General features: G+C 34.1%; 1 protein-coding gene across 2 annotated transcripts in view; it reads left to right on the top strand.

Annotated features, from left to right (window-relative positions):
* The window catches only part of LOC115415089 (serine/threonine-protein kinase D3-like), a 61,647-nt gene that overhangs the window by 18,506 nt on the left and 22,809 nt on the right, over positions 1–20,332 (top strand). The window contains exons 2-4 of one of the 2 annotated variants that reach the window (XM_030128531.1): positions 11,775–11,913; positions 14,921–15,052; positions 19,230–19,408. In XM_030128531.1, coding sequence (XP_029984391.1) covers positions 11,775–11,913; positions 14,921–15,052; positions 19,230–19,408 — 450 coding nt within the window. The remainder of the gene's footprint in view (positions 1–11,774; positions 11,914–14,920; positions 15,053–19,229; positions 19,409–20,332) is intronic. The other variant, XM_030128532.1, reaches the window with a different exon arrangement.

Raw genomic sequence — 20,332 nt, 5'->3', positions numbered from 1 at the left:
TATAGACAAAAGCATTGGGACACATTGAATTCAGGTGTTTTTTATAAACTATATGGACAAAAGTATGTGGACACTTTGAATTCAGATGTTTTTATAAATTATATGGACAAAAGTATTGGGACACATTGAATTCAGGTGTTTTTTTTTAATGAACTATATGGACTTAAATATTGGGACAAATCATGTGTACAGCTGTAAGATGTCCTGTTTGAGAGGATTTCAGGTAAAAACATCAATATTTCTATATAGTGTAATGATAGATTTTTCTTCCTCAGTGAGATGTGAAGAAAGTAGATGATGAGCAAAAAAAAAAAAAAAAAAAAAAAAAAAATCACTCAAATGAGCAGAATAATCAACAAAATTAATAAAAATGAAAACACAGGCATCAAAAATAATTTAAAAAAAGCATTAAAATAAACAAAAAAGCCTCAAAATAAGCAAAAATGAAGAAAAGAGCATCATAACGAGCCAAATAACACACAAAAAAAGAAAGTTTGTTAGTTGTGGTAGAAAATTATTATTTACAGTTGGAGCATGAAAAATATTTTATAATTTAGAGGTAGAACATTTAAAATCATAGTCGTGGGTAAAATACACAAAATAAATGGTGAGAGAAATTCAGTCCAAACGGTCTCTGAGGCATTTTAGAATCAAAGATAATAATTTAAACCAAACTAACCAATGCAATGATATTTATCCCAATATAAAACTATATTTATCCCTGAATTCAATGTGTCCACATACTTTTGTCCGTGTAGTTTATAATAAACTGTTCAGAAAGTTTCAATGCAAATGGTGAATTAAAGTCATATTTTATATAGTTTAGTTGATTTTCAACAGTTGAATTTTTATTAATGATCCCATATTTTATTTACACTTTCAGTTTGTGCTGTAGTTTTTATTTAATTTCTGTGATGAAAGCAGTTTTTTTTTTTTTAATTTGTTTTCCCCTTTTTAATTTTCTTTGACCTTGTTATGACACAAAATGACTAAATGATTGATAACTGACAGGAGTATAAGTCCAGTTAATGTGGTTTTTCTCTTTTATTTATTTATTTTTGGGGGGTGTTTTATTTCTTGGTCTTGGATGGTGCCTTTATAATAAAACCACAGTTATTACTAGAAAGAAAAGTGAGTTTTATGCCTTTGTTCATAGATTTTCCTGCCGTCAGACTGTGCAGAAGCTCTTTCAGTTTTCGTTCCTGTTTTCGTTCTGATGAAGTAAAACCTTTAAATACAGGAAACTGTGATTTTTTTAATTTATTTATTTTTTTTATCTGCCAAGCTTTTTACTGACTTTATCTTAGTTTTTAAAAACCAGCATGTTCATGCTTTTATTGAATCCCAGCAGTAAGTCTGTATCTGCTCTGAAAGGAGTATTTTTTTTTTTTTCCAGACTGTGGTTGTGAAGCTGAATGAATCCAGAGGAAACGTTGAGGTCACTTTAACTCTGTGTCTGAAAAGCGGATGTTGTTGTGGTCACGATGACAGATGGGTCATAAAGCTCTAACACCATCGTCTAGTTTTATAAATATATCGTATACTTTTCAGTAGTCTGATTTAATAGTTAAAAAAGGGTTTATTCTGCAGCTCAGAACCTGTCACTAAAGCTGTTTTTCTGTCATTTTATGCGACTGCTATGAGTTATATTTTCACAATATTATCAATTAAACAGTCAGTTATCACAGAGTATGAAAAAAAAACTTTCTTGTTTAATACAGTTTTCTGTACGATAGAAAATATTTTTGTGGTGAGGAGGAATTTTGATTTAAGAAGCTAAATGTGTTGTTTCATTTCACAGAAACTTACAGACAAGACAAAAAGGACGAACACATAAAGATGAAAACCACATAAAAAACAAAACAGGTTGAAAATTATAAAAAAAAAGAAAAGATTAACACAGCGTAAATAATAAAACAGATGACAAGTGTGTGAAAAAAGAAAGAAAGAAAGAATGTTACATAATAAACAAAACATGAAAATGACATAAAAAGACAAGATTAAGATGTCATAAAAATGAAACAAGATAAAACATCAAAAACAAAAGATGAAAATAATGTGAAAAAACAAGATTAAAACCACATAAATATGACATAAAAACTAAAAAGAAGATGAGATTTAAAAAAAAACTACGTAAAATATCTGATTAAAATGACGAAAAAAACAAACAAGATGAAAACCACGTAAAAAAAGAAAACATTAAAACAATAAAATAATGTGAAAAAACAATATTTTTGAAATTTTTGAAAAATTTTTAGAAATAAAAATTGACGATAAAAAACACATTAAAAAAAATCACATAAAAATAAAATATAAACTAAAACAAGATGAGAATTACTAAAAAAAAAACAATGTAAAAAACAGATTAAAATGACAAAAAAGAAAACAAGATGAAAACCAAACAAAAACATAAAAATAACGTGAAAAAACATGTTTAAAATGACATAAAAATAAGATATAAAAAAGAAAACAAGATGAAAATGTAACAGAAAAAATGAGACAAAACAAGTTACAGATGCAAACTTTATGATGTATAAAATAATAAATTAAATATATAAATATAACAAAGTACAAACACTTCATCTCAGTTGTTGATTTTTAAAAAAAAAAAAAAAAAAGCTTTTTATATTTTAATCCAAATATCTGTAGTTGGTTCTTTATATTTTCACAACAGGCTCCTTTTACTTTAGTTTTAATGCATTTTGAAAATTATAAAAAAGATTTAAAAAAAAATGTTTAAAATACAAGTAGATGAAAATAATACAAATGGGCCTATTGAATGTAGATGTGGATAGAAACGTCATAAGGTTTTGATTTTCTGTCGTTGAACAGATTTTTACGTTGAAGTTGCTGTTTTGTCGTTTTTTTTCTGAAGCTGAAGCTGGTTGTAAAGGTAAAGCCGACACTAACAGGAGTGGAGGCGGTGACGCTGCGACACACTGACCCACTCTGCTCGTTTCCTGTTGTTTCCTGAGGTGACGGCGCAGGCGGATGCACAGGGATATTTACCCACACATTTCCCATCAGCCCCTGTTAATGGCGTCCTTATCAGATAATTACTGATGGTCAGTGTGAACGCTCAAGTGTTTTATTGGAAGTGAAAAGCTTTTCCCCGTGTTTCAGAACAGAATAGATTATTTAGACGATAATCCACGACAGGAAGCGCTGGACACTGTATATTGAACTGAAACGACGAAAGAAACATTTACCCAGTGGAGGTTTGTCCTTTAAATACACTGGTTTGAACTCTTACTGGTCAAAGGTTAGACAGACTTTTACAGATTTAAAAAAAATGTACAAAAAAAAAAGTACAAAATGAAAATGACTTAAAAGACAAAACAAAATTAAAATGACATAAAAGATAAATAACATTAAAGATGAAACGGAACAAAAATGACGTAAAGGACGGTTAAAAAAAGTTTGTAAAAGATTAAACAAGACAAAAAAATGTGATGCTGTAAAAGAAAAAGAAGAAAATGAAGGAGGAAAATGACAAAAGATAATAAAAAGAATGACTAAAAAACACGAAAACAATGTAAAGGACAATAAAAAAATTATGTTGAAAATGGAAATCAGACAAAAACAATGTAAACGTTAGTAAAAGAGGAAATGATGAAAAAACACGAGACAAAAACAAAGTAAAAGACAAAGGAGGAAATGACAAAAAATAAAAACATGAAAACAACGTAAAAGACAATAACAGAAACTACATAACAAAAGAAAAAGAAAATGAAGTGATGACGTAAAAATTTCAACACAACAAAAATGATGTAAAAGACGAAGTAATAACATCAAAAAACACAATCGAAGCAGAAAGTAATTATATAAAGAAATGACAAAAAAACGAGAAAAAAGTAGAAGACAAAGGAAGAAATGACAAAAAAATAAAAACATGAACATGATGTAAAAGACAATAAAAGAAGAAATAACACAAAAAATGGAATAAAATGAAAAGAAATATAAAAAAAACAAGACAAAAACAAAGTAAAAGACAAAGGAAGAAATGACATAAAAACAAAAACAATATGAAAACGACATAAAAGACAATCAGAGGAAATAACAAAAATTAAAACAAAACAAAAGAAATGATTTTAAAAAAAACACAACAAAAACATCATAAAATACAAAAACTCAAACAAAAGCAACAAAAATGATGTAAAAGATCCAATAAAATATAAAAAAACTGTAAAAAAAAAAAAAAAAAAAAGGGTATTAAACTAAATATCATCAGTTGATCAGGTTCATTTACATCAGACCTGCGATAAGTCGTTCTTTTATTTATTATTATTATTTATTTATTATTCATTCATTTTGATTTCTTCTCAACAATGTAAAAAAAGAAGAAAATGACAAAAAAAAAGACAGAGAGAAAAACAATGAAAAAAACAGTGTAAAAGGTAGAAAAAGAAAAAATTGCATGAAAAAAACCAAAAACAAGATGAAAACAACATTAAAGACAAAAGAAATGTTGAAAATGTGAAAATGTTGAAAATGTAAATAAGACAAAAATGTCAGTGAAAGAAGAAATGACGAAAAAACGTAAGACACAAACAAAATAAAAGACAAAGGAAGAAATGACAAAAAAATAAAAACAACATGAAAACTACGTAAAAGACAATTACGTAAAAAAAACAGAATCAAAACAAAAAGAAATTATATAAAGAAATGACAAAAAACGAGACAAAAATGACGTAAAAGACCATAAAGGAAGAAATAACAAAAAATGAAAAGAAAACGAGTAAAAATTGAACCACAACAAAAACAACGTAAAAAACAAAGAAATGGCGACAGAATCAAAACAAAACAAAAAGAAATTATGTAAAGAAATGACAAAAAAGACAAAGGAAAAGACAAAGGAAAAAAATGACATAAAAAATAAAAACATGAAAACGACGTAAAAGACAATAAAAGAAGAGATGACATAAAAAATGAAAACAAAATGATGTAAAAACATTATAAAATACAAAAAACTTAGACAAAAGTGACAAAATGATGTAAAAGATCCAATAAAATGTTATAAAAACTGTAAAAAAAAAAAAAAAAAAAGTAAAAAACCAAATATCAGTTGATCTGGTTCATTTCCGTCAGACCTGCGATAAGTCGTTCATTAACTGAACATTTATATTATTTCTCGTAAACACACAGACTGATAATAACAGATCTGATCATTAATGAGTCCTTTTTCCGCTTGTTTATTGACTTTAGTTAATGTTGTCGTTGCATTAATGAGCAGATTAATGTAAACAGAGTCTGATGTAAACTCTGAAGGTTTAGATCTGCTTCACGGATTATTCAGGTCTGGTCCACGTCTGCTGGGGCTCCCATACCCATTACAGGGGTCAAAGGTCACCCCCCCCAGAGGTTTTGGCTTAAGTGACCTTTTACAACCAGGACCAGCGACAGGTCGACAGGTCGAGAATCTGAGTCCAGTTTGACGAGGAAGTGACAGGAAATGAGTCACAGAGTGTGTGTGTGTGTGTGTGTGTGTGTGTGTGTGTGTGTGTGTGTGTGTGTGTGTGTGTGTGCGTTAAGCCCCGTTAATGGTGGATTAACCACACAGAGCGGATCAGTGCGTATTAAACACACACTCTTATCCATTAACGGGACTCCTCTGCTCACCTCGCTGCCTCCTCTAACGTGATTGGACGCGGCCCAGATGTGTCGCCATGGCAGCAGAACAGTATTGTGTGCGACCTCTGACCCCACTCGGTCCTCACAACGAACAGTTTGTCCACTTTAATGTTTCTTTGTGTACGATTCTGCGCCGAACTCATATTAGTCCAGGTTCCACATTCTGTCAAATAAAAGCAGAATATCCATTAAATAATGACAAATACAAGTGTTTCTGTTGGTTTTAGTGCAGAAAATAATGGGAAATTATGAAAATGTTTGCATATACAAACTGTTCTTGAGCATTAAAATGTGAATTACCTCAAGTGGGTTAAGAAAAATACGTACAAAAATGCACATGAACAATAAAACTGCAGTAACATCAATATTTATTCTGCTTTTTTTCTGCAAATCCCTTCAGCTCCGCTCAAAACTATCATCAAAGTGATTTATTCCTCTGTTGCCTTTTTTTCTTTCTTTTTCTTGTCATTTTCTTCTTTCTTTATGTTCGTAAAGAAAAAAGAAGAAAATGACAAATAAATGTTCATAAATAAATGACATTCGTAAAACAAAAAGAAAATGATAAAAAAAAAATGAAGGAGGAAAACAACAAAAAAAGGCAATAGAAGAAGAAATGACATTTAAAAAACTAAAATAAGATGATATAAAAAGCAATAAAAGAAATTATATATAAAAAAAATGGAAGTACGACTAAAACAATGTAACTGCCCGTCAAAGAAGAAATGATGAAAAAAAGAGAAAAAACACAAAGTAAAAGACAAAGGAAGAAATGACATAAAAAAAAAATTAAAACATGAAAATGACAAAAAATTTAAGAAGAATACAACAAAAAAGGCAATAAAAGAAGAAATCACATAAAAACATTCACATTGAGAATATGTTTTTTTTATGTGATTTCTTCTTTTATTGCCTTTTTTGTTGTTGTCTTCTTAAAATTTTTTGTCTTTTTCTTCGTTTTTTCTTTACGTTGTTGACAATATAAAGAAAAAAAAGAAGAAAATGACAAAAAAATTATGTTTGTAAAAAATGACGTTTATAAAGAAATAAGAAAATGAAGAAAAAAAGAAGAAAATGACAAAAAAATTAAAGAAGAAAACAACAAAAAAGGCAATAAAAGAAACAAGATTAAAAAAACTAAAATAAGATGATATAAAAAGCAATAAAAGAAATTATATACAAAAAATGGAAGTACGACAGCAACAATGTAACTGCCAGTCAAAGAAGAAATGATGAAAAAAAGAAAAAAAAAAAACAAAGTAAAAGACAAAGGAAGAAATGATGTAAAAAAAAACAAAAACATGAAAATGAAAAAAAGAAAGAACAAAACAACAACGGTTTTCAGGAACCAGGAAAGTGGACGGCCCTTCTTGTCCTTGACGGTTCTTCTTCTTCTTGTTCTTATGTGAACTGAAGCACTTTAAAGGTAAATGTGTAGGGGGCGCTATCGTGCAAAATTACATTTTTTTCCAGTGAATGGCTGTAGACCTGGGAGACACATGTCTGAGTCAGATTTGAGCCAAATCTGTGATCGTATGTCTGAACTGATGCAAACTTTGTAAATGTGTATTTGTGGCGCTATAGTTCAAAATCTAAACGTTTCTGATCAGTGGGTGTCGGCCTGGGAGTTCCAGCACTGATTCAAATTTGAGCCAAATCTGTGGTCGTGTCCAAACTGAAGCAATGTTTGTGAAGGTCATTTTCCAAAAAAACTTCACAAACTTTGCGACCTCAAATTTGAGCTCAAATGGTAGGAGAAAAAAAAAAAAAAAAGTCTGAGCAGGAACAATCTATCCATTTCCATGGCAACCACATATTTGGCTTTATTTGACAGCTCTGTTGGTCCCACCTTCTGTGTACACACATGACGGACCCCCACTGAGCACCGCCCACTGACTCCCATTCACTCACAGCAGGTGTACATGTGTGGTTGTGTCCATGTCATGTTCTTAAAGCTCTGACTGCTGGGAATGTGAATGAGTGAGAGTGGAGAAAGGCCTCCACACCACGTCCATTTTCATCTCCATGCGTCCACTGCAGACTCACCAGACCCTGCACCAGCGTTCCTCTGCTCAGGCCTAAAGAAACAAAAACAGTGTTGAGAGAAATTCAGTCCAGTCCACCTCTGATGCATTCTGGAAACAAACAGAACAGTTGAAACCAAACTAACCAGTTAGGGACGAAACGAGGGGAAAATTTCACATCACGGTTATTGTGACCAAAATTATCACGGTTATCATTATTATCATGGTATTGTTACCTCCGCCAGAGGTGTTGTGATCACTTAGCTTTGTGTGTTTGTTTGTTTGTGTGTTTGTGTGTTTGTTTGTATGTTTGTTTTTTTGTTTGTTTGTTTGTTTGTTTGTGTGTTTGTTTGTTTGTGTGTTTGTTTGTTTGTTTGTTTGTTTGTTTGTTTGTTTGTTTGTGTGTTTGTTTGTTTGTGTGTTTGTGTGTTTGTTTGTTTGTTTGTGTGTTTGTTTGTTTGTGTGTTTGTTTGTTTGTTTGTTTGTTTGTTTGTTTGTGTGTTTGTTTATGTGTTTGTTTGTTTGTGTGTTTGTTTGTTTGTTTGTGTGTTTGTTTGTTTGTTTGTATGTTTGTTTGTGTGTTTGTTTATGTGTTTGTTTGTTTGTTTGTTTGTTTGTGTGTTTGTAACTTTAGTGTAAAACTCTTCCACCCATCTTTCCCAGATCTTCCCCACAGATAGGCCTAGGCCCTGGGACCAGCCCAGTCCATTCTGGTCCCAGTAGGACAAAGTTCAAGGTCACAACATCTACAGTTTTCCATCTGTCATCATCGAGACATTTTCCAAAATTCATCCAAAATTCAAAATGATTCCGATTCCGATTCTCCTCCAGTTGGATCCACCTGTAGCTTAGAACAATCTCTTGTATGTGGAACTAAACTGTCCACATCCACTGTGGAATGTGGACTCTGTGGACATTTACATTTGATTTGGGGTGCGAGAGGTCCCGGGTTCAAATCCCGGACAAGCCCCCACTTGTCACAACCTGGCTCTGAGGTCGGACAAACATGGAGACGGAGGAGGTGGTAAAATGGGACAGAGGTTTATTAAACTAACAATAAGAAAACAGAAAATGCTACAGCACAAAACAGCAGAGGAGCATGAGGACCAGACCAGAGCTGAGCAAGACCAGACCAGAGAGACCAGACCCGGGACAGAGACTGAAGCATCCACATGGAGCTGCTGAAGTGGTCACGTCACTTTTCCCACAGGTGTGACTGATCAGGACATCTCCATCTGAAAAAGAAAACTGACAGTGCCCCTAGTGCGCAAGAGGTGCGGGGCCGTCACAATTAAAAATCTCCTTTCCCACACATTTAAAATTAGAACTCAACTAATATTGATGTGAATTGAATATAAGTGGACAGACACATGACTGGGACCAAGCTTCAGCTGTTTCTGCTGTATGGAACAACCTGGAAACTGTGGAATTTAAACAGAAACAGTCGATCCACACATGCACACTGCTCAGGGTGTTTGGTGGAGGTTTGCGTTCTCTGAACACTTGTTGAAATTGTGCTCAAAATGTTCAAAAAGTACGTATACACACACACTGAAATAATTCAACCAATTTGTATTTTGACAAAAAAAAAAAAAAAAAATATATATATATATATATATATATATATATATATATACACACACAAAAAAAATAAAAGAAAATAATAGGCACAATGTACTTTCTGTTGCAGAAACATTCAAACATTAACATGTAAACATCAAACATAGAACTGTGCATTAAAGATGGCACCTTACGGCCACTGTTGGACCATTTTCCAGATCAAATCTGAGTTGTTTTAGTTTCTTAGATGGACAGCCATGTTTTCAGAGGCCAAACACTGCACACTGACAGGCACAGCTGGAATGCTGCTGCTGCTTCTCCAGGAAATGCGCAGTACCATGAGTTTTCAAAGTGCAGTAATCAAACACAGTCATCATGATGATTAGAACTTAAACGGTAAAACTAACCGTCTGGAATTTTACCACAGTTTACCGTTACATCCTTATAACTGTAACGATATTTATCCCAATATAAAACTATTGTATAACATCAGACATTATTGTTTTGTTTGAAAAGAAAAACTTGAATTCACTGTGTCCACATACTTTTGTCCACATAGCGTATAACAGCTGTAATAACTGATACTGCAGGTGTGTGTATATATGTGTGTGTGTGTGTGTGTGTGTGTGTGTGTATGTATATGTGATGTGTGTATGTGATGTGTGTGTGTGTGTGTGTGTGTGTATGTATATGTGATGTGTGTATGTGATGTGTGTGTGTGTGTGTGTATGTGTGTGTGTATGTGATGTGTGTGTGTGTGTATATGTGTATGTGTATGTGTTAGTGTATGTGTGTGTGTGTGTGTGATGTGTGTGTGTATGTGATCTGTGTGTGTATGTATGTGTGTGTGTGTGTGTGTGTATGTGTTAGTGTATGTGATGTGTGTGTATGTGTGTGTGTATGTGTGTTTGTGTATGTGTGTGTGTGTGTATATGTGTGTGTGTGTATGTGTTAGTGTATGTATATGTGTATGTGTGTGTATATGTGTGTGTGTATGTGTTAGTGTATATGTGTGTATGTGATGTGTGTGATGTGTGTGTGTATGTGTGTGTATATGTGTGTGTGTATGTGTTAGTGTATATGTGTGTGATGTGTGTGTGTGTGTGTGTGTATATGTGTGTGTATGTGTTAGTGTATATGTGTGTGTGTGTGTGTGTGTGTGTACTTGTTGTGTTTCTGCTGTGTAACAGTGCAGGTTTCAGTGACAGGAGCTCATTTATCATTTATGTCAGGCCTGCTGTCTGAATGTGCAGCGGCTTTCATGTGATGTGCACGGCCTCGGCCTCGGCGCCCGTCGGTTCGGTTTCCTGCCGTCGACGCGCTTCACGCTACCTGCAGCGTCCTGCTAACATCCTGCAAACAGAGCAGGAAGCCGCTGCACCAAAATCCACTGCAAAAACAGCCGACACACAGCTGTGACGAGAGCGAAACACCACTGAAACAGAAGCCAGAGGTTGTGTGTACAGTGCACTTCATACAGACGCAGTTCACTGGGGTTTATATTTAAAAGAAACACCCAGAGGAGAGAAGAAAAAGGTCCTGTATGGACAAAAGTATGTGGACACGCTGAATTCAGCTGTTTCTGTTTAACAGGGGTCTGGAATACAAAACAATAAGAACAAGGAGATATATGTATATATATATATATATATATATATATATATATATATATATATATATATATATATATATATATATATATATATATATACATATATATATATATTACTATATGGACAAAAGTATTGGGACACATCATGTCTACAGCTGTACGATGTCCTGTTCATGAGGATCGGACATAGAAATATCAATATTTTCTTTTTTAAACCCAACAAAACTAACCAGTGCAGTGATATTTATCCCATAACATAAAACTATATTCTCACTTTAGTCCTTATTGTTTTGTATCTCAGACCCCTGTTAGAAAAGAAACACCTGGATTCAACGTGTCCACATACTTTTGTCCACATAGAAACATCTGGATTCATCGTGTCCACATACTTTTGTCCACATGGTCTCTAAGCAGAAGAAAATACAAATTGAAATAATCCTCATAAAACCCAAATATTATTGACACATCCCATATATCTGAATGATGGGAGTAGTTTGGAACAGTCAAGTGGAATATCAGTGGAATATTACTGGAATATCGGTGGAATATTGGTGGGATATGAATGGGATTCAAGTGTGATATGAGTGGAATATCAGTGGCGTATTTGTGGAATATCGGTGGAATATTGGTGCAATATCAGTAGAATATGAGTGGGATATCGGTGCAATGTCAATGGGATATGAGTGAATATTGGCAGACTATCGGTGGGAATATCAGTGGGATATGAGTGGAATATCTGTAAATATGAGTTGTAAATCAGACTGAGGTGTTCTGTCATTTCTCACACATACATGGATGTAAAAGGCTGAGGTCACATTAACGTCAGGACACACATGAAGGAGAAGTCATGATGAAAACCTCCTTCTCCTTCTCCTCCTCTTCCTCCTTCTCCTCCTCTTCCTCCTCCTCTTCCTCCTTCTCCTCCTCTTCCTCCTCCTCTTCCTCCTCAGTTTCCTGAATGTGGATTTTTCGGCATGTACGACAAAATCCTGCTCTTCCGTCACGACCTGAGCTCGGACAACATCCTTCAGCGTGTGACGTGTCCGGAGGAGATCCACGAAGGCGACCTGGTGGAGGTGGTTCTGTCCGGTGAGACCATCCAGACTTTAACCGGGGGTGTTCAGGTCCCACAGACGGCCCAGTGTGGGCTAAAGTGGGCCAATGTGGGCCAAAGTGGGCCAGACCAGGAAAATAATAACACAATAACGTATGAATAATGACAACTACAAACTTTTATTTATGTTTTAGAGTAAAAAAAGTCAAATTAAACTATGAAAGTGTTTACGTCTACAAACTGTTCTTTAAAAAATGTGAATAACCTGAACAACCTGAAATTTCTTAAGAAAAATTTGTTAAATTTTTACCATTTTATCATTTCAACTAGTTGAAAACATGAAGACAAAAATTATGTAAAAGATCAAACAAAAAGAAAATAATGTAGAAAATTAAAAAGACTAAAACAGTAAAAAAAAAAAAACTAATACCAGTCGATCAGGTTCATTTATATCAGACCTGTGATAAGTCGTTCTTTAATTTAGCATTTTTATTTCTTCTCAACAATGTAAAAAGAGTCAATGACAATGACAAAAAATGAAAGAAGAAAACTACGTAAACGAAATAAAAGAAATTATGTTAAAATGGAAATCAGACAAAAACAATGTAAATGTCAGTGAAAGAAGAAATTACAAAAAATGACAAAAACAAAATAAAAGACGAAGGAAAAAATGACAAAAAATAACAACATGAAAACGAGGTAAAGGACAATGAAAGATCAGTTAATGACAGATTTACCTAAAAAAAAAGTCACTTTTTCTCTCAGTTTTCTCTGTTTCTGAAATAATAACCTTCAGCTTTAATCTGAGCTTTAATGAACATTAGTGAATTAAATATAAGAAAACAGCTGATTTATGTGGATAAAATTCAAAATACAGAGGATACTATTAGAATTCATGGTGAGAAATCACTTAAGAATGGGTTAGATCTAGAGAACATGTCAGAAGTAGAACTGGGTCTTTATGGGTTAACGTCCTTTTATTGGTAAAATAATAATATCACCACTTTCAGGCCGTGTTTCCTCTCCTTGAATGAGCGGCTTTATATCATGTACAGGATGGTAATTTCCTGAGTGGGTGTTGCAGCAACAGGTTAAAATTACACATGAGGAAAACTAAATGAAGCCTGAACCACAACAGGCTCTAACCCCACCACCGCTTCCTGCAGAAAGCCTGCAGATCAGATTACTGTACCCGACCCATCCAGCGCAACCGACGCTTTACGCCTTAACGACACTGACACAGGTTCAGCACGGTGGAGTTAATCACATGACTGTCTGTGGACGAACCCAGATCCACAACGAAGAGCAGAAGAAGGAGCGAAATCAACACTCATGTCCCAGTTCATGAAGGAAAAAACTCTGAGCTGAGTTTGTTTTACACTCGTCCCAACGCCGTCCACTTTGACTGTATGATATACAGCGCAAAAAATGATCAGACCACCCATGTTTTTGTACATATCTACGGCAAAACAAGGGTGGTCTAATAATTTTTTCCATGACTGTAACTCCAAAAAAAACCCATTAAATTATGAAAATATTTACATTTAGAAAATATCTTTAACAATAAAATGCAAAAAACCTGAACAAATATGAACCAACCTGAAATGTTTAAAGCAAATTCAGTGTAATTTCAACAATATTCTGCCTGTTACTAAATGTTTGGTGTCTTTTTAGATCCGACCCGTTTAACGTACATGTATAAATGATAAGCTGAGGCACAGTCCTACTATAATGCACATTCTGTGTCCGTCCGTCCCATCGATGTTCCATCACAGGAGGGCGTTTGTATGGGCTCTCCTCAGCCTTCACAGGCCTGATCACCACCAAACTCACCAAATGAATACAAACATGACCTGACTGTCTACCAGCCACAATTTTATGTCCGTATTCAAATGTTTTGAGGTATGCTGGGAGATTTTAGCCTCTCATGCTATCGTACAATGGCACCACGGGTACAATGCCGCTAGTGTTGTTAAAATTACACTTATTTTACTTAAGAAATGTCATTTTTTTCAGGTTATTCACATCTTTTTTGTAAATGTAAATATTTCCAGAATTTAACCCTTTCATGCACAGTGGTCACTCCAGTGGTCACTCCAGTGTCCACTCCAGTGGACAGTTCTTCTCCAGCTGTTCTCTTGTATATTCATGGGTTTTGTTGTTTTAGTTCCATATCAGCCAACACAGTGGACACTTATGCACCATCCCATAATAATACACTGACATTCAGACCATTACTGTAACTGTACTGTTCAAGATAAACCTGATCTGCAATGACATGTTTGAGTGGAAATCAATTGTTATCTGTTAGAAATTTTTTTTTATCTCCATGAAAATAGTAATAACTAGCATTAGAATATGTTAAAATGAGAGAAAACATCAGGTTTTATTTTGTTTCATTGTTTTCATATCACTTTCTGATATTGGGTTTTAAACACATTTCTTTACTGCAAAAATTAAATGCATGGACATTTTTGTAACTCCATGAAAAAAAACAAAAAAAAACCTTGATCACATTGTTTTTTTCATGCCTGTGGAGGAATAAAAACACTCAAGAAAAAAATGTTAACTAAGGTTCTCATAATTAATGCATGAAAGGGTTAATGTTTTTTTTTTTTTTTGCATGAAAACAAAAAGAAACATTTAGAGTTGTCATTATTTAAAGATTATTATGTTATTATTTGACTGGTCTGACCCACTTTAGATCATACTGGGCTGAATGTGGAACCTGAACTAACATGAGTTTGACAAACTCTGATCTAAGCTGTGCACATTTGCATTTCTTTGATACAATAATCTAAAACATTTAGTCACCACTTTGTGTAAAACTCCTAAATACTTCTTAATCTGCAAAGTTTTTTCAGAACAGTTTGTGGTTGAATTGCAGTTAAAAAAAAAAAAAAAAAAAAAAAGACAAATTATTCTGATTTGAACAAAATATCAACACGTTTGTTCAGTTTTGATGGTTTAAATGCATTTTGTAAGTGTTTAGGGATTCCAAATATTATGGGATGTTCTTGTTTTTGTGTGGTGTTCATTCAGCTCTGGCCACCGCTGAGGACTTCCAGATCCGACCTCATACCCTGTACGTCCACTCCTACAAAGCCCCGGCCTTCTGCGACGACTGTGGGGAGATGCTGTGGGGGCTCGTCCGACAGGGACTCAAATGTGACGGTGACCCACTTCACTTCAATTTAACTGAACTTTAACCTGATTCACTACATTTAACTGAACTTTAGCTGAACTTAAACCCTGTTCTCTAACTTTATGAATGCTTCAGATGCTCTTGGACTGATCAGATTGTCTCAAACAGCCAAAATTATCAGTATATTTCAGTAAAAATGAAATGCAAACTTTGCCATTTCCACTGTAAACATGACTTGAATCACAAAAGCAGTATCTGGAAAGTCACAGTCTTTCTTTTGTCCTAGTTCTCATTTTAAACCCTTATTACCTAATAGGAAACATAGACTCAATTAAAAACAATGAACCACATCATAATAACACTAGAAGTAGCATCTAAACATGAAACAAAAACTGTCAATTTAGTGAAAAATTCATGATGGATGACACATAAAGGTCTTGAGTCTGAAACTTCTCCATGTGAGTGTTGGTGGTCATGGACAGGAGTGGACATTTTCTATTACAGAATCTAACATTTAGCCTTGACCATTAGCATTAGCCTTTAGCTGCTGTGATGAAACTATATGGCAGCTGCTTTTAAAGTTTTTCAGTGGTTAGTTTTCACCGGTTCACAAAATGTTCTGATAGATTAATGAAAGAAGAATAAAAAGTAAGTTGGTTCTAGATAATAAAATCGTGTAATTCAGTAAGAAACAAAAAGCTGTTTACCAGTGAGAGTTATTTTAGTTAGAATGACCTGTTTAGCATCTCTAATTAACTAGCTAGTTATTACCAGGTTTTAAGTGGTTTCTTGTTATAAACACGCTTGGGTAAATAAAGTCAGATTAATGAAAATAATATTAAAATAAAAAACATGTTGGCTCTGATAACATTTTCCTGTAATTCAATAAGAAACAAAAAGCTGGTTTCTGGTGAGAGTCTGTTAACTTTAGCCTTGACCTGTTAGCATGGCTCGTTTAGCATGTCTAGTTACAGTACCTAGCTAGTTATTAGCAGATTTTAACCACTTTCTTGTTATAATGCAATGCTTGGTAGATAAAGTTTTCACCTGCTCACAAAATATTCAGATGCATTAACGAAAATAACATTAGAATAAAAAATACACTGGCTCTAAATGATAATATTGTACTGTAATTCAATAAGAAATGAAAAGCTAGTTTCTGGTGAGAGCCTGTTAGCTTTAGCCTTGACATGTTAGCATTGTCTATTAATGATACTTAACCAACTCGCTAACTGTTATCATGTTTTAACAGGTTTTAAATAAAGTTTTCACCAGCTCACAAAATTTACAGACACATTAATGGAAATAACAGAATAAAAAAATACACTGGCTTTAAATGATAATATTTTACTGTAATTCAATAAGAAGCAAAAAACTAGTTACTGGTGAGCGTCTGTTAGCTTTAGCCTTGACCTGTTAGCATAGCCTGTTTAGCATGTCTAGTTACCTAGCTAGTTTTTATCAGATTTTTCCGGTCTCTTCTTATACTGTATAATGTTCTTGGTAGATAAAGTTTTCACCAGTTTACAAAATTTACAGGCAGATGGATGGAAATAATATTACAATAAGTAATAAGTTGTCTCTTAATGATGAAAAAAATACTGGTGAGACTCTGTTAGCTTTAGCCATGACCTGTTGGCATGGCCCATTAATCATGTCTAACTAGCCTGGAGCATGTTTTAACATTTTTATTGCGTTGAAACATGCTTGGGGACAGAGAAATAACCTAACATTTACTCAACTGTATTGCATTTTTGTGTTTTAAACTTAAATAATCTTAGCATAAATTCTTCTAAACCAGATTGTCATCACTGATTCAATAATGTCTTTACTACAGTTGTACATCCTGCTAAAAATAAAAGTCTGAAGTCAAAGAAAAACCTTGTCATTGACATAAACACGGTTCAGTTTTCAGATCCAGCAGGTGTCGGGCAGCTCACGTAGATCACAAACGTACTTTCAGGAAATCTGGGAATTAAAACAATTCAGTAAAGTTTCCTGTTAATTAAAGGTAATGACAGGAAATGTTTCTGTGGTGATGTAAGTCCAATCCACTTTTAACGAGTTCAACAGACTAAATACCTGTGAGGTGATGTTTGGTGTTTGAAGGTATAAAAGCTGAAATGCGAACAGATTTATTGCGACATCCTGTGTAAACTCGGTGTTACTCGGACTGAGGTTTGTTACGGCGGCGATTCAGGCTTTGATCCACGTCCTGATTGACCTCGAATCACAACCAACACACACACATTTTCACACGTGGGTATTCAGGCCTGAAGCAGGATGTCTCTTTATTCACTCTGCGACTTCCTGCAACTATTTTTCAAAGATCCTCGTCTTTAAAGTCCTGATGTCTGCGCTCAAAAACCTGCGAGAATCTCAACCGCACCGATGCCAAACAAGAGGAAAGAGACGCTTAATGTTCAGAGCAGCTGTCAGCGCAGAAAAACGACTTCCACCTATACAACACATTCAAGAGTTCAAGCTTAAAACATGTTGAAAACTGAAAAGCAACACCAGATACAATGTCTACTGCAACAATGTGGAGTTTTACAGTCCTCTACTCGTCTGACTTATTCTGCACGGCAACAGCAGCTGATTGGCCATAAACAAAAAACAAAGAATATATACATATAAGAGCTGAAGCAAATACTGTACAAAAGTCTTTTAGTACTTTCAGTTTGGTTTGTGTTAAGCGGTTGCAAATTTATTTACAGTACATTTATTTACAAGTTTCGTGAAAATACAGGAAATATAGATACAACACATAACTGAATTACTTCTGCAGATAAAGTCAATTTGTGACCTCTGACAAGTCACAACAATAATAATAATAATAATAATAAATGTAAATTCATAATTCAAATATGTAAGTAATGACTAACTTTAATTCTAATTCTATTTTTATATATATACCACATTTCCTATTTTTCTCTTTATATTTAATTTTTCACTTGTTTATAGTTTTTTCTATCTGTCTTTTTCTCTGTATTTACTTGTTGTATGTTGCTGCTGTTAACTGTGAAATTTCCCCTGGGTGGAATAAATACTCTTATCTTATCTTATCTTATCTTATCTTATCTTATCTTATCTTATCTTATCTTATCTTATCTTATCTTAGCTTAGCTTAGCTTAGCTTAGCTTAGCTTAGCTTAGCTTAGCTTAGTTTAGCTTTAATGTACAACAGCTGAATATTAAAACAGTAAATGTCACACTGACTGCACTGAAAAGTTTAGGACATTTTATGAACAATTATATGTATATGTGTAAATTGTCGCTGTCAGGTGGAAACCTGGTAAGTCTATTTTTGGTTTTAGAAAACAAAAATGAAGTCATGATGTTTTAGAAATATTTAACCAATGAAAACTGTTGAAAACAGGTTGTAACTACATCTCTTAACTTCATTCATTTATTTAGAATATACATAATTTTTCCAGTTTCCTGAACAATAACCGCTTTGGACATAAGAGGTTTCCACCCAACAGTGATGATAAGTATATGCATATGTGTATGTATATGCATATGTACAGTCATGGAAAAAATTATTAGACCACCCCTTGTTTTCTTCAGTTTCTTGTTCATTTTAATACTTGGTCCAACTAAAGGTCCATTTGTTTGGACAAATATAATGATACCAACAAAACTAGCTCATAGTAGTTTAATTTCAGAGCTGATATCTTTGTTTTCAGACATTCCATGTTTCCTTTTCTGTCTGTTTTAGTCACATGACACACACAGAAGTTAGTACTTCATTCCATAATCATTGTTTTTGGTGACTTTTGACGGTCTAGGCTAATAATTTTTCCTGCGACTGTATATGTATAGTCTTTTGCACACTGTTGAAGATCGTTGCTATGCAACAGATCTCCTTTTCTGCCATTTTGGACTGAAAAGGGTTCTTCAACAGCAGATGTGTGTTTTTCCTTTATTCTCACTCTTTTCTTCTGTCAAACAACATATACTAATAAAAAACAAACACTAATTTTATGGTAACATCTGTGTGTATCAGCAGAGCTACACCTCCGCCATGTTGGACTGAAAACTGGTGTAAAAAATAACACTAATTTCTTGTCTTCTTCTTAGATTAAATAGGTAGGAAACCCACCCAGAATGGGGCCTTAGTGTACAGAAGTACAGCCCACTGCTGTGGAACCTGGAACAGAATAGATCTGATGGAAACAGTCACAGGTGTGTGTTTTTCTGCAGGATGTGGACTCAACTACCACAAACGCTGTGCGTTCAAGATCCCCAACAACTGCAGCGGGGTGAGGAAGAGGCGTCTGTCCAGCGTGTCGCTGTCGGGCGCCGTCATGTCCGTCGCACGACCGCCTTCGACCGAGTTCACGCCGGCGCCACAAGAGGAGGTGGGTCCGAACTCAAAACACGTCAGTGGAAATGTTCAGCCGCTTTCCTTTAGTCTGTAGTTCAGGTTTGAGTTCAGTTTTTTTTTTTTTTTTTGAGAGCATACGTCATTTCATCTGTTGCCTTCGTTACCAAGGGCAGCCTCAGTGCCATCTGTGTTGCCATGGTAACACTGCATGACGCTTGTAGCAATGTACACATTCTATCCATCCACGTAAACAGAAGAACATCAGCTAAAAGCTGAAAAAAAAGAATGGTTAGAAAACAGAACACAACCAGATGGACAAATATAAACCACACTGACAGTCTGAGACCAGTGTATGTCAGGAATAATTTAATAAAACAGAACAATGAGACGAACTCTGCAGCGCTAAGCTAACAGAGCTAAGCTAACACTAAGCAGATCCAACTGTACAAGGATTATTTCTACGGATAAAACTCACTGAATGAGACAAAAAATAAGAATAAAGGTCACATTATGAAGAGATTCTTATGAATATTGTCTTAACTTTGCTTTTTTCTGATCATAACTTGGTTTTATTTGAATGAAGCTTCTGCTATCGATGCTAACCCATTGTTTTGTGTTACGTTGAAATGATTCAGACTGGAAACAAATGGACCAGAGTTTAACAGGATTATTTTATTTCGATGAATTGACTAGTTTTTCAGGTAAACTAGGAAGGTATTTAATAAAAAACTACACAGATTTTTAAAATATATTTAATTTAATGATTAAATGAAGCCACTTTATTTCCAGTACTTTAACAACCACAGTGCAGATTGGTTTATAGCTTTGAAATACAATAATTAATCAATCAATCACACCTTTTTATATCACGCCACATTATCACAAAAGTTATCACCTGACACTTTAGATTTAGAGCTGGTCTAAACACTTAATAACCTAAGACAAATCCAAAATACACAAACTTACAGAATTATTATTA

The sequence above is a fragment of the Sphaeramia orbicularis genome, chromosome 24 (assembly GCF_902148855.1).
Source record: "Sphaeramia orbicularis chromosome 24, fSphaOr1.1, whole genome shotgun sequence".
Classification (NCBI taxonomy): Eukaryota; Metazoa; Chordata; class Actinopteri; order Kurtiformes; family Apogonidae; genus Sphaeramia; species Sphaeramia orbicularis.
Note: the sequence above shows the minus strand (reverse complement) of the source record. Positions and strands in the feature narration are given on the sequence as shown.